General features: G+C 42.0%; 1 protein-coding gene across 1 annotated transcript; it reads right to left on the bottom strand.

The window, feature by feature from the left end:
* Positions 1-2,198: 2,198 nt before the first annotated feature.
* On the bottom strand, positions 2,199-18,941 carry LOC137277544 (uncharacterized). The gene is made up of 17 exons (XM_067809330.1): positions 18,866-18,941; positions 18,279-18,338; positions 17,038-17,247; positions 16,231-16,392; positions 15,914-15,940; positions 15,026-15,270; positions 14,253-14,339; positions 13,105-13,311; positions 12,089-12,174; positions 11,536-11,599; positions 9,919-10,101; positions 8,808-8,942; positions 7,967-8,147; positions 6,879-7,069; positions 6,178-6,438; positions 2,805-2,829; positions 2,199-2,329 (listed from the first exon to the last, which is right to left on the bottom strand). Exons 1-17 carry the CDS (start codon positions 18,939-18,941, stop codon positions 2,199-2,201), a joined length of 2,331 nt encoding a protein of 776 aa, XP_067665431.1.
* Between the last annotated feature and the right edge of the window lie 2,701 nt (positions 18,942-21,642).

The raw sequence follows: 21,642 nt of genomic DNA, 5'->3' as shown, positions 1-21,642 counted from the left end.
TGAAACCAGACGGATAGAATGAAATTTCTACCGCTGTATTAAACGATTTTTCCAAATCAGTACAACTTACGCCAAGGGAATGACAAGGACAGTACACAATTACACGGTTGTATAGATACAATGTCAGTAAAAACATAAGTCGCATAACAAGTATAATGGCAGTACAAAGACAATAGCAAAATGATGTAAAACCGAGTGTATAACAATAGAAATGCTGATAATATTTTGAGCTAGGTGTAACATAGTCATAATTCCAAAAACAGGTTCCGGCATGAAAAATGATCTTTTTGTCTACATCTTTGTAAGGTGAGTATGGACGGATAGAGGTTTTCGAGAAAGGGGGAAGGGGTGGTGGCACGGTGCACACTTCATTTTCACCCGAGTTTCATTTGCTAAACTTTCAGGACATAAGTGGGATGGCTGCGCACCCCTTGACCCCCAGCCCCTCTGGATCCGCCTATGGTGATGGCCCAAACACACGCCAGGCTAGACAAAGTCAGAGTATTGCAGTTGATTAACCAACATTCATATCAGCGAATAATAGAAATATGGTTTACAATTAATCATTGGAGCAAATTAACAATGCAATCAGGTATCAAAGTAAACGTTGATAAAATAACATATAGAACCGTCAAACACAAGATATACGACAATAATCACGATACACATTCTAATGTTCACAACGTAGTGCAATAGGTCAATACCCTACATATAATCACATTCATTCTACAATATTCAGAGCGTGCATGTGGCGTCAATCAGTATTAAATTATAAAATCCCTAACAGAAATGCAGAGTCTATAAGAATTATATGAAAGAATACCTCATTCTACACAAACCAAAGGTTGGTAACATACAGTTAAGGTAGGAAAGATTAAACTTATGACACAACAGCCTAAAAGGTTAACACACTAGAAGACAACAAAACCCAAAACCCACATCCAACCCCTCCCAACACACCGCAACACTACAAGACAACGAAAAACAGGCAATACAATGACCGGAAAACATTTGGAAACAGTAATCAAACATGTCCTCCACTGGACCTAACTACAGTATGGTAAACTGAACGTTGCATTTGATTATTGACGCTCTGTTTTCACATGTGACAAGACCGTCGGGCTAAATCGGTAGGTTTTGAATATGGAATGGTCAAAAGTTGGTCCAAAATACCCAAACCGTAATGGCCACCTTTCTGTTATGATGTAAAGGCAGAAGCGTGATATTCTCTAAAAACGTAATGATTACAGAAAGTCTGGAGAGGAAAAAGTTTTTGGAGGATGTCTTCTCGCCTTTAGACTTAACGCTATGTAATGAAATATGGATGTTTTAACTAACTGACCTTACCAAGATATGATATGGATTTAAGTTCCTATATTCTTTAAATAAATAAATAATTATATTCTTTAAATACACGGACTCTTGTGATCTGTAATAACATCAAATGCCACTGAAATACATCATAGAAAGTTGAATGCAGTTGTGTCAGAGGTGCTGCCTCGCAGTGCCATGTATTGTAAGTTGTCCGTTCCAGCAATATCAGATGTGTGACTGTTAGAATGTCCAAGCTGTCAGTTAAATTCTCACAGGGAAAACTGTCAAATGCATTGCCAGTGAATGGACGAGTTTGGTTGGGTGTCGCGTGGCACTGTGTGATGCATATTATGTCAAGTCAATGCGGGGTATGTTTTAGGAGCACGGTTACAGTGCTGGCTAACCTCTACTGTGAGTTCCCGGTGATGATGGCTATCCGAACGCCCTCCTCTGGTATAGAGTCGTCATACCATGTAAATCACAACCAGGAAAAGCTAACTACCAAAGTGACGGCATATCAGAAAATGTCAGTACTGAACAGCAGATCCCATTCTGATGTTGTCGGAAAGTCACTGGACAGTATATTTGAAATTCACAGTCCAGACATGGCAAAGTCGTCACCAACAATTACACCATGATCACAAACCTTACTACAACAACACCTCTATGGTACGCGATTGGGCCATTGATGATTGACCACATCGTGTATTTATTGTGACTTTGGTCAATGAATCTTTTACTGCCCATTCATCCATCGAACTTCAAGGAATTTACAAGACACGTGACATATTTGAGACAAATGGCCAGCAAAGATCAGTTTGATAACCACTCGCTTATCATTTCTACTTTCTAGAAGTGCAAACGTCAGAAAAACTGTCACAAATTTACCGTTTCTTCCCTAATTTGAAACACAGCACAATGCCCGTCGCAGCAAAAACTACAGTCATCATGGTGACAGATCCGGCAGTGATCCATTCAGCCAATTTGTCCTCGCTGGATCCACCGCACGTTCCATCTGAAGTGTTTCAACAGCTAACTTAGAGAGATCGAGTTCTGAGTGAGTGAGTTACTTTGGTCTAGTGACACTACATTTGGGACCTCAGTAAAGGGTTTTAAAGTTTTGTGGGAGAATATCACAATTTGACACATCAGTGACGAGAATGATTTCCAATGCAATTCCCTACATTGACTTGTACCACAACCCGTGAAGAATTGATCTTCAGTTACACGTCGTAATGGGATCTAGTGGAGAGGCTCGCTGGCTTGGTTGACACATGTCATCGGTTACCAGTTGCGCAGATCGACGTTCATGCTGTTGATCACTGTATTGTCTGGTCCAGACTCGATTGTTTACAGACCGCCGCCATATAGCCGGAATATTGCTGAATGCGGCGAAAACCCCAACTCACTCACTTGAACCACACGTTCCTGTGAGCACGTACTTTCCTAGCATATCCAGCATAAGCAGGTCCAACGACCTACACACATACCCATGCTGCCACCTCTTGTTATTCCCTGCAGAACACCAAACCGAATTGATATACATGTCACATTTGTACAGCAATAATTATAGCAGTCAGTTTTTGCATGTTATTAGTTGTAGGAAGTTTGGAAACAATGTTGCGGTTTACCTTGGAGTGTGATGAACATGCCAGGTCTACTAACTAACGCCAAGAAACATTTCTGTCCCTTGGATTGAACCACAATCGGTTTTGAAAGATAAAAAAGTACTGCATTTAAAATCACCGTATGATTTCATAGGGTTGTGAAAACACATACTAATAACGTAAACCTGTCTTATCTTGCCAAACCCAACCAGATAGCATCAATCAGTGATGTTGTTTTAAACTCAGCAAAAATAAAAAAAACACTTCACTCATTATTTTTCAGATAGTGTTTTGAAACTTTTCTTGAAAGAGTTCTTGTTGTGATTATGGTTAAATGCATTGTCAAGGGCATTACGTCACACATTCATTCTACTGGTCGGGCCTAAGTAGCAAGGGGGAGAGCACTGCACGCTAAAATCACGTCTCCACGTGCCACATTTCAAGTGACCTATTGATACACGTGCAAGTGATCTCACGGTAGCAGAGTAGAGTGTCATCTGAGAAAAACACGGTTTTACGGTTAGTTATTCGTTAATTTGCAGTGCCACGACTGTCAAACATTCAGCGTGAACGTGCCATTGGCATGCTGAATACGGGAACGTCCGTCACTGATGTTGCAATGGTTATGGGATGCAGTCTACAGACCATCCATTATCTCCAGACACGTGTCCATCAAACCAGCACCACAGCTGGCCGCCCCCATCCTGGTCGACCACGTGTGACGTCACACGCAGAAGACCGACAGATTGTCTGACGTCATTAGAGTAATCGGTTTGTCACTGCCACATCCACTGGGAATGTATTGTTTGAAGGTCGAGTGACTGCCCAAACCATTCGAAATCGCCTGCACTCTGCTCGTCTTCATGCAAGGCGACATATCGTGGACCAGTTCTAACTCGTTTCCATCGACGCCAACGTCTTCTCTGGGCACGAGGACACCTGAGATGGACCCAGCCAGATTGGAATAGGGTTGTGTTTAGTGATGAATCAAGGTTCACATTAACCTTTGCGGATGGAAGGGTTAGAGTTCGGAGAAGACGAGGAGAACGCAATGCCCAGTCTTGTGTATAGGAAGTGGATCGATTTGGGGGGTGGTAGCGTTATGGTTTGGGGTGTTATCGACGGTCATGCTCGATCCCGACTCATTGTCAACCAGGGAAACCTTAATGCGGCAGCATACAGAGATCAGGTGCTCGTTCCAGAGCTTTTGCCATTCATGGCAGCTCATGGCCCAGGTCTGACTTTCCAACAGGATAACGCCAGACCTCATAAGGCCATTTTAAGAACGAATTTCCCGAGGAACGCTGGCATCAATATCATGGAGTGGCCCTCAAGATCTCCCGACCTCAACCCCCATAAAGTATGTGTGTAATGTGTGTAATGTGTAATGCGTCAAGAAACGAACCCTCCACAGAACTTGCAGGACCTTGGTGCCATGTTGGTACAAATATGGCAACGCATTCCCCAAACTGTGTTCAGACGCATCATACAATCCATGAGGAGACGTTGTATCAGTTGTGAAGGCCCAAGGAGGACACACCCGATACTGACATGATTTTGTTAAGTTGTGACTCACAGGTTTTGATCATGGACATTGTAGTCGCATTTCCGAAGGAACCGATTCCATGTCAAACATGATCGGTATGCTATAGCATCAGATCTTTAAAGACAAGCAAATTGAATACAATCGTTATTTCAAACCCATTTTCCAAAATGTTCAACTTAGTGACTTGGAAACAAGTGTCAACTTTTTATTTTTGCTGAGTTTATAACTTCAGTGCGTCGCATGTTGATCCTGTTTAGATTTGTCTAGGAGGTACCGCGTAATTCGGACGTATCAGAGATGACACAACGTATCAAGTCGTATGTGATTTTCGACAATGCCTGCCTTTATCAGCGTATCCAGTAACAACCAGCAGTGAAGTACCCAAACAGTACAAATAGCCTTAATACAGCAGCTGAGGCTGCCTGTTCTGGAGTAGTGTATATCGGTCTCGACTTTCTACATTGCATAATATTTGTCAGGGAAGTTTAACTATCTGGTGTTTTTTTTCTTTGCTCATAACAAGCGGAATCTCTGTATTTCTTCCAATCACATGACTATTTGGTTTGTTTATAGACCACCGTCGCATGCCAGAAGTACAATGTACTGCCATGTCTAAGCAATTCTTGAGAAAGGCGGGTGTTTCAGGTTATTCGGGAGCTCCTTGTGTTACTTATTTTCATATAATTTTCACAGACATTTATCTCTCAACACAGAAAGGAGTTAGTCTCTGGGGATAATCTATGCTATATTAAACAAGGAAGTAACCAATTCAGGACTTGTGTACGATGTACAGCCATCCCTACGTCATTTGGATTTGCTATAATAATCGCACTCAGGTGTGCACTTCATATCAGTACAATGTTAATGACAGCATAAAAGGTATACACTACCGTGACGCCATCGTTCAAGTGATTGTCTACCCTATGTTAACACAACGTGCAAGCAGTGCAATGTCTGCCAACGTGTCGCACGTGTTGTAACGGACTAGCTGATGTAGCATACACTTATTGTACAGCCTTGGCAGGCTGTTCCTTCAGACCTCTCATCAAGAGAAAATGAGATGAAATGGGATAAGAACACCTACGAGTTTTGATCAGGTCAATCAATCTTGACAACGTTACCAAGTTTTTTTATGGTCGTCTCGTGTCTTAAATGCGCATCCGCTGCCTCGTCTGCATAAACGCGATTGATGGGCAGATATCTCGTTGAAGTATTGCAAGAACACTCTTCACTTACGTGTGGCTCTGTCTCCTGTTTTGTATATTCGCTGTGTTGAAACTATGATCGGACGAGAAACTAAATATTATGTTCTTATTAATACATTAAACACAGTTGCTTTGTATACGGTATAGATCCCATCTACATTATTGTGGTATTGTGGACAAATTATACAATACGGTGGTAACGTACAGAACAACTTACTAGTGAGTCGTGTCCAGGATCCCGGATGTGTGACATCACAAATGTGGCAGCTGTCACCTGGACGCAGCTGACCTTGTGCTACACAAACGCCGTTAGCTACACAAGACAGTCTCTGAAAAAGCAAGAAACCCTACAAGGTAGATCGAAAGCCCTATAAAGTAGATCGAGGCTCATGATCTTGATCACTAGACTGTCTGGTCAAGATCTGAATAATATATAGACGCCGCCATATAACTGGACTTTTGCTAACTGAGACGTTTAGCGACACACAAGCAAAACAAAACTTACTGTAAAATTGCATCTGACGCTGTCGGAGTAAATGTTGCATGCTTGACATTCTGAATTGTAAATGATCAACATGTTGTCCCCGCTGTACGTGACGCCGTCGTTAGATATAGCAACACGGTACCCGGTCACAATGTCTGACGTAGATGACGTGGGCGGAGTTCGACTCCGGGTTGACAGATGGCACACCACTTCACTGACACTAGCAACTCGACCTTTCACAAGGTCAGTAATCACCCTGACCTCCGCCCCCTGCCTGTCAACCTGGTTACAGAGACATTTTCTTTTGACATGTACATACAGAGATTATACCAGACTTCCTAAACACCCGAAATAGGGAACTAATTCGCTTTTCTTTCTGTTATGTTTCTATGTGCATTCATGAATACAAACTTCTGCTCATACGTAAATATCCCGTTATATTTAAGCTCCAGGTGTTGGTTAGTCAGGATTAACATGCCATCACATCCCAGTTAAGCTGTTTAATACGCATTGTGACAATTGTCGGATTGTCTGATCCAGATCCGATTATGAATTATTGTTGGAATAAAGCTGGGTGCGGCATTGAAGACCAAACAAGCAAGACATAACATCAATCACTTGATTGTCGGATTCCAGAGTGGCAGAAATGATAAAGATGTGCTATTTCTGAGAGCGGTGTAAATGAACATGCAAACAAGTACAAGTCTCGGTGTACCACTGACTGTGAACTGTTGTATCCGGCACATCATGTCATCTGAATCGATGACGTTCTCCGCCAATACCGACACCTCATCACACGTGATCTTTCTGACATCACAGAGACCACCGTTTCCAAGGCCAAATGTCGTTGGAGGGGATGTCTTCCGTACGGAGCAGTCGTTGCTGCCATAGTCGCCGTTACAAGCACATGAACCTATGGAAAGGAAAAAAAGATGTACCCTTCTCGTAAACTTTCCTTGCCAGTGAACCAAATTATAAACTAACAACATTACAACCTTTTGTAAGGGACGGTCCAAGTCATAAAGCTGGTTCCTCCTGTTTTACAACTATCATCGGTGTAGAAAGGTATGTGGGTGTGTTGAATATTTACGATACAGTCATCATGAGAAACATAGAAATAGTAATGTTACATAAAGGTCTGTTACACAAATTATTACGTATCCAGGAATGTTCCCTTCTAGATTCTATTGCTCTGCAACATGCAAAGACCTGACCCACGCTTATCTGAAGTGCCCATGTCTATGTACAACTTATTCAAGGAGGACAACCAAGCTTCATTTTCTCGGAGCCCGGCAATGTTTGATTGTGAAACTGCACGTGCATTGTTCTAAGAGATCAGCATTTATGGATGTCAACTTCTGTATATTCTCCTATCACTTGTAAGTATCGTTCAAAGACCTCATTTCTTGTAGACCCGAGTAGATCTGGGTTCGAACTGATTTTCAGTAACCCATGCTTGTCGTAAGAGGAGAGTAACGGAATCGGCTGGTCGGCCTCGCTAACTTGGTTGACACATGCCATCGATTCCCTATTGCACAGGTCGATGCTCATGCCGTTGATCACTGGTTTGGCTTATCAAGACTCAGTTATTTACAGACCGGCTGGAATGGAATATTGCTGACTGCGACCTAAAGCTCAAAGTCACTTTTTTGAGAGTACAACGTTGAGAACCCTGTGAATGTTGTGTGTACATAATTAACCTAATGTACAATACTGTCACTGTCTGTAACATAGAGTTCATGTAAACCAGACATATTGTAACCACGTTTGTAGATGTAGTGCCAGAAAGATGCTATCGTGAAGCACATACCATTCCTGCATACACCTCGCCCGCTGCAGTCAAAAGGACACGATACAGCCATGATGTCATCATATAGTTTCCTCTCCTCGCCAAGACGTTCCCCATCCACAGAGTTCATGACGAAGGCGTATATACATGTGATCTTCGCTGCCTCCACGGAAAGTACGGCAATATCAGTTGTGTTCGTGTGCTGTGAAGACATGAAGCCCATATCACCATGTTGCTTGGGACACTGGTGGTTGAGTACTCACCGATTAGACAGAGCTACCGTACCGTTATTCAATTTCTGTATTCTTACAACTACATACAAGATATAACATACTGTTGCCAACAAATTACATTGATTTGTAATAGATTTATTGATTCCTATAGAGATGTAACTGATAATATTTTGGATGACCGATTTATCGATCTGCAAGAGTGTAAGAACGATGCAATGTTCTTAAAGACCCAAGACACCAGTACTGTACTGGATCAAAGTAATATAGTGAATACAGATTATGTTTGGCCAGTGTTCAAGATTTGTGGTGCGAAATCATACATCAGTATTAGGGTCGTTCTGACTACTCTGGACGGTTATCTGTATGGCCACGAGTTATGTTACTTGTGATTCTTCCATTACTCGTGAAGATCCGGGTAAGATTTTGTCTTCCCAGTGGCTATGGCATGCTTGCCCTGAGAGTCAGACTCGCCGCCTTGGTTGACACATGTCATCGCATACCAGTTACCCTATATGCTGATCACTGATTTGTCTGGTCCATATAACATCATTTACAGACAGCCGCCATACTGCTGGAATATTACTGAGTGCTACATGAAACAACAAACCAACCAACGAAACTAATCTCACCTGCAGATCCAATATGCAGTTGCCCATGCTAGTTTCAATACCCGAGCCAGGTAAACCGCTACACACACCCTTCAGCGATCTTTTGAAGACAGTCTGGCACAACTCAATGGCTTCACTTTTATTCAGTGGTAATGTCTGAAATGACATCAGATGGCATATATAGTCCCGAATAGATTCACGCATGTCATGATCAGTATTTCAATTTAAAAGTTTGTATTGGGAACATTTTTGAGACGAGTAACAAATAGTAAAGTGTAAATAACAGAGTGTATCGCAATGAGGACGCTCTGTTTATTCATGTCCCCAACCTGCATACCATTTCATAACACCATTTTGTATAGCACTTTAAAAATATATCGTTCCTCTTTGTAGTAGGACATACTCGCACGTTTTCCTAGCTCATATTCTTGCCTGAATCTGTGCTTGACCGTCGGCTATCTGTTGCCCTTCGCTGATCAGTGTTACAGTGCTGTCCTGTTTTCTTTCAAACGCCGAACACTGTCCAGGTTCCGTCACAGGGGTAAACTGTTCTGCCCAGAGGCGACCGTTTCCACAGAAGCTGGATGTGGGGATGCCAAGGCATGTTGGGAAGCGAGAGGTTCCGGTGCTTGTGCAATGACACAGTGGGTGACTCATGTTTCCCCATGGTTGTAGATGCCGAAGGTTGTTGTCCAAGAACAGATTGTTAGTTTTCGAAACCCTACAAATAAAGAATATATTTTCTGTAGTTCAGTTGTGTTTACATCATATCTAAGGCCACGCGTTATAATGCCTTTACATGAAACTCCATCTGATCTGAGATGGAAAAAGTGATTTGTGGAGCCTATCTACTATTAACTATTTTGATTCTTTTGTATGCAGTCCATGTCAAGAAAACAAGAAACATATACACTGAGCCAGTTATTCTGATATTTATGTATTGCTGAACTGACCATTTGATTCTCGTACGACGTTGTGTGTTCAGGTGATGTTTAAGGTAAATTTTCTTTCAGGAAAAAGAAAGTTAGAACCTATTTATTCTACTATCCCAAATACCGAGTGAAAAATCACACCTCCATGAATCTGTGAACGCCGGAAAACTGGTCCGTTTGGTACTTTCTTTACAGCCTACTCTCGCCTCTGGTGAAGGGTCATAGCTACCGTCTCTCAGCTGAAGGTCATCCGTACAGTTGCCGGACAGCACTCCGCACAATCCCCCGTTGTTGAGGATGTCACTTGCTACCGGGAATATCCACACCGACAGAAGATGACGGACCACGCTCACGTGCAGGTAGGTGCCAGTTGGTAGACGGATCTGTCATTTAAATATATAAGTAAATATTAGCAAAGGTTTCGCCAAGTGGAACAAATTTTGTATTCCCTAGCTTGATGGAGTTTGAACAGTAAGCGCTGTCACCTGTGTAAATTACCACAGTGCTTGTCGGTTTTTTTTGTTAACGCCGTCCGCAGCAATATTCCAACTATATGGCGACTGTGCCAAAATTGAGGCTGGACCAGACAATCCAGTGATTGACATGAGCATTGATCCCCTCTTATGAAAAGTGTGGGTTGCTAGAGAACAATTCTAAGTCGGATGTGCCACAGTGTGAAGCTGGTTTCTTATGAGTTCGTATTTTTAAGAGGTGCAAGTATGACAGCGACAACCATTTCATACTTTACGTTAACCTGATTCAATAGCATTAAAACAATCATGATAATAAACTTTACGTTACTTTACGTTAACCTGATTCAATAGCATTAAAACAATCATGATAATAAACTTTCCATATGAACTCTTGTATTAGGACAACATTCAAAACTGAAAAAAGTGAGAAATGACTGAATATGAAACAAGAGTTGTCGAAATTGTCTCGAAATATTATACTCGTTATTGGATCTGCGGAGTTTGACGGGAAAAGGTATCGCTTTGCTATGGGCGGTCAGCAAATAAAGCAGCGGAAAAATACTGAACAAATTTAGTTAGGGATGTTTGTAATATGAATAATGAATGAATAATGATGTTTGAATAATGATGTATTTATTCATTGACATACTGATAAAATATCAGTCATGAAAATACCAATATCCCTAACTTTTTTTGTCCAGTATACTTCAGAATAATAACTTATAAGAAGATACGAATACACAGTATAGCTAAATCGGACTTCATGCAATATACCCCAGTAGAGAATCAATCTCAAACCTTAGGCCTGACGAGGCCTGCTGCAGTCTGTTGGCTGCTTCACCATCACTGTTTGAGAATGCGAGGTTTCAATCTAATGCAAATGCAATTCTCTTGTATCCATGTAGTTGTAAATATTGGACAACATACTGTATACATGCTACCCTTCCTCTTCACAATGAGTAACTCCCTGTGGGTGTCACATGACACATGTCTGATCTCCCAAGGGCCTTCCCTGCAGCCATCAAGACGGAACACGGTCTTTCCAACACGGACGGCAAGTGCGCATGTGCAGTAGATCGCGTCATTGTCTCTGCACTTCCAGAACTGCGCTTGTACCTATCGAATTTACAGAATTTCTTGTAACAACGTCATACGAAAACTCATGGACAATAGTCGCTGTCGTTAACTTGCCTGCTGTCGAAGTTATTGGATTTAATTGTCAGAGTAGATTACATAGGGTCGTTATACTTAAATTCATTAATTTGTTCATTTGACGGCGAGCAAAAAGCAAACTTTATATTTGAAGATCTGATACAAATGACATAACTTCCTCCAGTATCTAACCTCGGTGTTGACTTTCCAGTTGCAGTACAATGTGAACACGCCTGTAGATTGAAGCTCGACGTGTCTGCAAATACCAAGGATATTATTCCAGTATCATACCCAACACGAACCACAACACACGTTTGCAATACTCGTAGTGTGTATATATCGTGTGCAATATATCTGTCTCTGTAGTTTGATATATAGTGTCAATAGGCGCCACCAGCTTGACTTAACACTTGGTGTTTAAGGCTTTGAGTTATACGTTTGGTGTCGATTTGACGTGAACATATAAAAGTCTGTTGAGATCATGTCTATCAGTCAGGATGCGGTATCAAGATCAAGATGCAACGCACTGCTACACCTGATGCAAGATAATGACAATAAAGAGTCCCTTTTTAATTACACAATAACAAACGAACAATTGACACATATAATATGGTCATTTCTACTCCAAAAAACCTGGACTTTTTATTTGGCGTGTCGTCACTGTTGAAAATAACAAACTTGTTAAGCCAACCGATGTGTTATACGACTAATTCATTTTGCTTTATATACCACTAGTACTATTTACCTTCCGTTGAATGTGACAATGTGTGGGTGTGCAGTGACCATGCACACCTTTCTGTCAGTGATTGTCTGATTCTTTGTCACCATCACCTACAACAGAGGGTATAGGATATCACTAGGAACCCTTACACCGTTACCTGCAATTGGCGTAATTATATTGTCCTCACCAACTGCCACAGAAATACGAACTACAGCGAGGATTCATTAACGAAGAAGTTCTATGTGTTCAAATATGAAATAAATAACGATGCTTATGGCCAGTAAAGCCGATATTTCTTGAAAACCACTAAGCAGTTCATGTCATCAGTGTTAAACTGCATACAAATAATTAAATGTTTATTAAATTAAAGGGGATCTTCTTTCAGAAGTGACAAGGGCGGCAGGACATTTTGAAACATTTTTGATAGAAAAGTAACGAGGAGGAACACATTTTTTTTCTCTTAGAAATACAGTTTGGGCACTTTAGCACGTATTAATGAGTTTCAGTCACACTCGTTCTTACAAACACTCATTCTTACAGTAGACAAATGGATGATCGGGGCGCAGCCAAGTCAAAATTATCTTTTTTAAATGGCAATAAAATTGTTACGTGCACAAAAAGTGACACGCCGAAACCTGAGAACATTTCACCTTTTCATTTAGCTTAGTATTATTCCATATAGGGTGAGTGTCTTATTTCCACTTTCTTTTAGACCACATGCACCAGTCTTTGTAAATCAACCATCCTGATATTTCGGGATTGTGTCTCAGGTGTCGTTGACTATAATTCCTGATAATTTCCAGTCCATGTCAGTGTGCAATGACGACGAAGTTCCCTCCTTTCTTGAGGAGTATATATGCTGCTCTTATTGAAGATATACATACGATTATTTCTCCTACAGAGACGGATCTCCAGAATGGCATGTGATGATTGGCAGCGGTTCTCAGTGTGATCCTGGTGAGTCCGTGTGTTATACCAACTCCGTGTAGCTGACCACCCCAGATTCTGAGATCCCCGCCACCTTTTGCAGTCAACCATACGTGGCATCCCCCTTCCACAAAGGCCGGGGGTCCACAAGTAGGTGTTTCATTAGTCTCCACCAGGACGTGCAGTCCACAGTGACTTGAATCCCCACAATGTACAGGAGCTGTGACGTCAAGATGAAGGACCCTTGTCTCTGCCTCCGATAGGGATACGTTCCGTGCTGCCGACTGGTCGAGGAAATAAATACCCAGATCAGGTGAGTGCTGATAAAGGGGGATTGAAACACATTAAGAACAATGAAGGCATTATCTATGTCTCCAGCAGAAGGTTCCAGAAATTCCATAACACAAATTCGAAGTTATATCAATAGGTTTCACGTGTCAACCTTCAAGACGCCTGTCAAAGACAGCTGTTTGACGTTAATCTCTCAATAATTCCTATTGTTTTTTCCAATAATGTCTCCTGTGCACTTATATTCAGGGAACTCTCCATAAAAACACATATTTTCACAAATTGGCATTGAAATGTAAACGATAGTACACGAAATAAATCTTACAGAGTGTTTACAAATAATCTTGAACCCGACAAATAACTTTTGTTATCAATGCCTGGAATGTAGCGTCGTTTACATCTCACATTGTGATTGGGTTTGTCACAAAGAATAATTAATGTACACAGAAAAATAGAGAATGATAAAAAATATATGAGAACTTGCATTTCTGGAAAGAGGTACAGAAAAGAACAGCCAGTTAAAATGTCATACATGTATATCCATTCTTTAATAATTTGAGAATTCAGTATACTACATCATTAACTTAGCATTTTCTTCTTTCGTGATCTGTAGACATGGTAGCGATGTTTTACACCTGTCACTATATTGAAGCATGGACTAGTCTTGGGAAATACCGTCTTGAAATATGTAATAATTGTATTTCCAAACGGATGTAAACCTTAATGTTTGTAAGTTGATGTATGTATTGTTTACTTTGAAATTTGTATGTGTACACCTAACATACAATAAATTTCATCCTCTACGTTCGCCAGCCCCAAACACTCGGTGTAAATCCAAATAGCTACCAGAATTACCAAACAATCATTGTGCTTTCAAGTTTCATTCTCGACTCTCTTGTATGTGTTGAGCCTTGAAGCAACGATACTTGTGCCAATGTCAGATGCAAATTGCAATTCTCAATAAAGAACTAACCTCTATCCCTGCAAGTTTCCAGTCACTTCTTACAGTCGTAATCGTTGGTCCCTGCTGGGATGTCTTCACCCTGATGTCGCATTTCACCTATGAAACAACAGACAACCGTTAGTATGGTGTAAGCTATAGACACATATTGTTCACTGTGTCAAAGATGCCTTAATACCACTAGTAAGTGAGGGAACCCCAGGAATGGCCTTCACACACCGTGCCTATGCGAAGGATAGATCCAGTTTGTAGCGTGACGAACGGACGCTTTAACCGCTCCAATACCAATAGCAAATTCAAATCCGATTGGTCAAGTCCGTGTACATTAAATTACTACTGGCCCAACCCACTTGATCTTTCCAGTGATTGATGCCTGGATTCAGGAAAATAACATAGAGAGACTTACACTGTCTATATCGTCCGCATAACCTAACATGCAATCAACAAAGCCAACAAACCTAGCTACCTTCTCCATTACCTATCTTACCAACTCGTCGGGTGGTCGCCTAGTGGTTACAGCGTTGTTTCGTCACGATTAAGACCCGGTTTAGATTCAACACGTGAGTACAATGTGTCAGGACCATTTCCGGTGTCCCCCTGGCGTGCTGTTGCTGGAATATTGCTTAAAGCGGCTTAATATGAACTAAACTGACCCATTCACGTAGGACTCACACTTGTCATGGACGAACCACTTCAACGCTCCTACAGCTAAATGAATGGTGTCCTTGTGTAAAGTCAAACAGGGATCGTGAGTAAGAACATTCTGATTCAGAATCATAACATACAGTGAATCCCATGCGTGTGATCCCGTTCTCCTCCAGCATGTTCTCGGTGAGGGCGGTGATGTGTCTGTAGCTAGGCGTTGGCGGAAGAGTATCGGATTTGTGGAGGCGACTGTTGTTCACGTACCACAACGTCTGGTAGAAGTAGGAGGCGTTGAAGTTGTCCAAGCTGCAGTAGAGTATGACGTGGCTGACCTGTTGAAGTCGTACCACGTCGATGGTGATAGTCGGTTGCTGCGAAGTTACATCTGAAAATACAGGGAGTGCGTGAATATTGTTTGACGTCGCACACAAACTATATCACTATAGACTTGTGTCTATTACTGAAAGCATATCGACACTCTACTCTGAAGCGACACATCAGTTACTTGTTGAGAGACGAACTCAAACTAATATATCACAGTTCTCCATTTCGACAACGAACTGAAACTACTTGTTATGAAAGTAGAGAATAAGATAATGTGGAAAAGTACGTATGTATTGTTCATGGGCACCGTGGCATCAACACCAAGGCGAGTGCCATGGAATAAATGTTTGGCTTGTTATTGCAATTGAGGTTGCACAAAGTCGAATCACCATAAAAACGGATGATTAGTTTAAGAATCTAAGGGACTTTATATGCCGCTTGCTTCTACTGGCCACACTCTACGTTGCGCGTTGGAGACCTGGAGGGTTATCGTAAAATATCAACGAAAAGATGTTAAGTGCCTGATTGTGATGAGAAAATATTAGATATGAGCTTGGTTTAGTGATCACTAAAGAAGTGACATAATTAAATCGAGTCTTGGATGAGACGTCATTTTGTCACACTGATCTATCTGAAAAGTGTTGTTATAGGTGAGATATAAGCTTCAGCAACAAACCTATGAAGATCAGTTTGTGAACACTTACTGCTGAGGACTCCTGGCTTATCAGGACCTGAAACAGAAACAAGACCTAACACCATGACCACGTAGTGAGGGAGACCTGAAACAATGTTTCAGCTGTCATACAGTAGATTCAATAAGAGGCAGTGGTCTGTTATAAATGTAGTTAGACTTTCGGCAGAGGTCTGGAGGTTTCCAACGTGTTCTGACCCATGGAATGATGCTGAAAGGGATATGGTGACCAGTCTGTATATGGTATATATTTACCTGGACAATACACTAAGACTTGGACAGGGGATTTGACCAGTCTATACAAGGTTTGAGTGACACAGGTAGATTTACCTGTACAATAGACCGAGTCCTGGACAGGAGGTTTGACCAGTCTGTAGATGGTATGACTGATGCAGTTGGTAGCCATGACACTCCAGGTCTGGGAGCAGTCGGAGTCTTGTGTCTGGACACACATCTCTACACTCCCACTCTCTCCATTTGCAGGGGGGATTCCTGGAACATCGATCAAGATACCAAATTTTACAGTATGTAAGTATTTTCCTTTCACACCAGAATGTGTCCACTGAATTTCGCTCACATTTCTTAACCTACTAGAACCTGGAATGAGACCCGTAAATGAATGTTGAAAGTCACTCGATATGTCTTCGAGATTGCACATAGAACGGCCGTGCAAAAGAACACCCAATCTTGGCTATCCCCCCTAAAAACACTGTTTAGTGTAAAGGGAATTATAGCTGTGTAACGTACATATATGGGTCACTGAAAATACGTGATGACACCAGGTGTTTGAAAAAAGGGCGGACATGGCCTAACCTACAGGTAGCTCTCGCAATTCTAAACTTGACGTCAGTAGATTTTGTCTGGTGCCACAAAGCTGCACACTGCTTCACCCGAGAACGATAATCCCTAATTCCTCTTTTCCCATTTGAATCAGTGAATGAGTATTGCTTTACTCCGCTCCCAGCAATATTCCAGCAATATCTGTCCTTCAAAATGAATCTGCCACTTCTTGAACAATAACATAGTATTACGCTTTTCATCTTGTCGGGATATGTCTTAATAAATTGTACTATTTGGAAATGTTGAAATATCAAAAGTAGTTATGTTTTACCCTTTTCCAGATTATGGTTGCCTCACCTCTCATCCAGACAGGGAAGACGCCACCACAGAAGTCCAAACCTGGAGGCTGCGTCCACAGCGTCACGCCGACTGCACCGTACCACACGTTGTTGGTTTTGCTGAGGAAGAAGTCCGGGACGACAGCCTCCCCCTTGCCTAACTGATAGTCCCAGCGCCTCCTCATGCCATCAGGGTAGGGTTTGTAGGAACTGCAGTCCTGTGGGCCGCCTGTGAGTATATGGCGAACAATTTGGATGCTTGCGTGTTTGTCTGGTGCATGATACTCACACACGTGGTTTTTAAGGTGAGCTGCACACAATGATGGTTTATCTATCAGGTGGCCCTGAAACATGTTTGGGATTGTAAGTACAAGTGCTGGCATCATAACTCGAGAGAAAACTCAGCTCGTCATTGTGAGTGCCACCTTGATATGCAGTCAATTTTGTTTTACCCTCAGGTAATGCAGGCGCATTACATACCGTGGAAGCAGGAGAATGCCCGTCCCCAAGTTGTGCGTGCTGTAGCAGCATAACAAAGCTGTACTCTCCTGGTCAGCTGTTTCTCAAGACGTCACCCCAAAACACTAAATTTCTTATGTGATGGACAGACACCTACGACCAGACTAGAGAGCCAATAGCGCTAGCTCGAGTGAGCTGGGTATTAAGACAACACCCACGATTATCAGTCAAGTAGTGTCTTAGTGTCTCTAATAGCTTTCATCAACATACATGTGTGTATGATGGCTACACCCGACACAAGTAGTATCCAGAGATCCATGAAGATCTGGAACTGGTATTCAGCAACCCATGCTGGTGGTTGAAGGAAGCTGACGGGATCACATCTGACTTGGTTGACAATTGATCTCAAATAGACCGATGCTCACTTCATTGTCTGGTTAATGCCCAGATACTTATTGGCCGTCTCCATACAGCTGGTTTATTGCTGAGCGAGGCGTTAAACTTTAACAAACAACAAACAAAAGTAAGCACGCCTTACAGGACTATCACACGGACTCCTTGCAAGAGGATATGTTATATAAAACAGTGACCAGAATGAACAAATGACATTTATACATTCTATATGAAACAGTTGAACATAGAGAAACTCGCCTTTTTGCATTATGTCACTCGTGATATTGTTGGTAACGTCAGAAGTTAACACTGACAATGTTTTTTTATGAACTTAGAAAACATTAATAACTCTCAAATGCAGACGATGTCCTTAAATTTCTGCTTTCTTTGCTGTGTAGAATATCTTACCTCTTACACTGTTATCCTTCTTCTCAGTGCCATCGCCCTCGAAGTAATCCGGGAACAGCTCTTCAATAGACGTTGAAACATAGACTTGATGTCGGGTCTTACTTCTGAATAAACGTGGAAAATGACATACTCGCGAACTTGAGAACGTGTTTAGATGATGAGAGAGAGAGAGAGAGAGAGAGAGAGAGAGAGAGAGAGAGAGAGAGAGAGAGAGAGAGAGAGAGAGAGAGAGAGAGAGAGAGAGAGAGAGAGAGAGAGAGAGAGAGAGAGAGAGAGAGAGAGAGAGAGAGAGATGGTCCGTGTTATTTGATGTTGGGTTGCGGGGTAGCCTTGTGGTTAACTCTTAACTCTTATCGCCGAAGACGACGGGTTTCACAACGTGCACACGTGGGTGTAATGTGTATAGTCCATTTCTGGTGTCCCTCCGTGATATTGCTAGGATATTGTTCAAAACAGTGTAAAACCATACTCACTCACACTTGTTTGATGTTGCGCTCAATTTAATATTTGTCATGGATGTGCAGTAAGTGAGGCTACCAGTCCACCCAGTGGAAGTGCATGCTCTTGTGCTGTCAGACGGAACCTACCTGGGAATTCATCATAGCAGTCCACTGAATAGTCCACCTGTTTACAACAGCTGTAAGACACTCTCTCCACCAACATTCTGGTCAGAAATCCATCAGCACAGACCCTGTCCACACAACCCTCGTCCGATACTGGCACATTGGCTGTACACGGTGCTACAAGAATAGTGTACAATATGATAGTTCTCAGACGCGGTGCTGTAAGAATATTACACGATATGGTGGTTCTCAGACTCGGTGCTATAAGACCATTATGCAATATGATGATATGGCTCTCAGACACGGTACTACAAGAACAGTATGCAATATGATGGTTCTCACACACTGTGTTACAAGAACAGTGTACAATATTATGTTTCTCTGATATACTAATGACCTGGGTTTAACATTCCCAAAGTCACCTCAAGGCTATATAAAATACTCAAGGCTGCATAGCCAAATACTCAAGGCTATATAGCCAAATAGCAGTATTACCGTGTAGAATCTGGCAAAAACACGAACCTTGTGGCAATGACAGGTACTACATATTGCACAGAATGGGACCTGTTCCAAGATTAACGGAGACTGGATGTTTTGTGCCGTGGCGATACGTACGTTCCGTTTGAAAATTACGTGATGATGTTACTATAATCAGCGATATCATCGGGTGATATCCGGAAGAAAGCTCCAGTCTCTCCCGTACATTATTTACGTTTTTAATATACATCATGTAGACATACGAGGCTCTGCAGTAATTACAGAAGTACCGATGCTATTGACGTAATATGCTAAAATATTGAACATATGAAACGGACAACTCCGATTGTGATATTAAAAACCGGCAGTATCATAAAAACTCTAAATACCTGAAATTAATGTGAAGTTATACAACTCACTCTTGGGCTTGTCCGGGTCCTGCCCTTCTCCTGGATGAAAGTCAATTCCTGGTCTCGCTGCAATATTTATATTATTTAGTACATTATAAAAATGTTGTATAAAACTCAGAATGGGATAACGCGTCCCTATATGGTGATGGTTGTAGCTGAAGCGAGAACAATGTCGTCCAACAGTGTCTCTCACTACTGCTGAGATGCTGGAACATTTCTGGAACTTCAATGCGACTTAATGCCATACTCACACATTCATTCAACATATAGTGACTAACAGCTGTCTGACACTGTCTGTTTCTATATGACACTAAGATACTTTTGACGAATCTACATACGTTCTGCAAACACCCAACTGAGCACAAGAAGTAGGACCACGAACATTGTGTTATCGTCTTCACAACTGAGAAACACTCTACAAGTTTCTTTATGTACTGTTAGCTGGTCAGTAAACACCCTACATGGATACCGTGTTATTGACAAGTGCGCGACCTGCATTTGCTACAACACAAAGGTTGCATTTTACAAAAGGCTTCGGTAGTTTTCAATGGTTCTCTAAATCACGGGGTATGCCATGCTTATGTTCTAATCTCTGTTTCAGCATACGTGATCCTGCATTTTAGATTGGAACTTAGTATTGTCCAGTGTGCGCAGCTAGGGGGTGTGAATGTCCATGTTATTTGTTGTTTATAATGTCAGCGAGCTGATTACTACCTGTGGTATTGTACATCCATGTATATATACGGGGGGCGTTCATTAAAGATTTCTCCTGATCCACTAGAAGTAGACGTAGTTGAACTAAACTTGGCACAGATATTGGCCCTTCCCCCAGTAGCAACCACGAAGGTTACACACTTCTTCCATCCTTTTATGCAACTACAAAGACCTTGCTTGAAAAGGTCAGTATGTTACGCATCCAACCATAACTTGACTTCCAAAATCAGTGTTTCATCATCTGAGAAACGTTTTCCCTTGAAAAGTGACTTCATATATGACATCAGATATGGTGCATGTGCAAATTGTCATGAATGATTTTTATCACAGACTCTGCACTGATCTTGACATCATAGGCTAACTGTTATACAACGACCTCGCAAAATGGTAGTCTCTACTTGAGGTCGACCAGGAATGGGAGCAGTTTAAGACCACATTTAAACTGGAGATGCCAGTGTTTATCTACGTCATACGATTGGGTATCCTTACTAGAGGCTGCTTTCAAAGATCTCTTTTGGTGTGGCCTATATCAGGGAGCAAGAGACGTAGGGTGCCGTCACTTAACGGCCGCCTGGGCGCTGACCATGCACGGCCCATTCCTATGTTGCACATCGACGTAAAGCTGGTTTCCAGGGCTATCTGGCGGTGTCATCAGAAATGACCTGCCGTCGACAGGTTCGACGTCGGGACGCTTTAAAGTCCGATGTAACTCGATTTTTGGCAGCTTTTCACGCTGCGGGTACTTGTCATGTTTCGTACATCGACCCCAGGGTTTTGATTTGACTCTGGATCGGAAGCCCTGTGTCTTGGCTTTCACGTCATGTGCGACACATGCGGGTGCAGTCATGTTTTCCCACCCTTAAAGCCACCCAAAGCTAAGCCCCGTGCGCGTAACGGAGGCCAAAACAGCTCAGATTTGATATCACCAGGGTTTGATCTATGCATCCTGCGTTCACTAATTGTCCCATCCCGGGAGAAAGAGACATACTGCACACATATCATACATGAAAATTCGGCCGCGTGCATGAAGCACCTGGGGTTATCACGGGGTCGACATGGGGTGCCTGGTTGGGCGTCCACGCCCATTTTCCCATCTGTTATAGACCTGTAATTTTACCAAGACAAAAGCCTTACTCGGAGAGCATCTTTTAAACGTCACTCGAACGTTGAATATTCACATCCTATTGACAGGTTTCACAT

The sequence above is a fragment of the Haliotis asinina genome, chromosome 1 (assembly GCF_037392515.1).
Source record: "Haliotis asinina isolate JCU_RB_2024 chromosome 1, JCU_Hal_asi_v2, whole genome shotgun sequence".
Classification (NCBI taxonomy): domain Eukaryota; kingdom Metazoa; phylum Mollusca; class Gastropoda; order Lepetellida; family Haliotidae; genus Haliotis; species Haliotis asinina.
The sequence above is the reverse complement of the archived record's forward strand: the minus strand, read 5'-3'. Positions and strand labels throughout refer to the sequence as shown.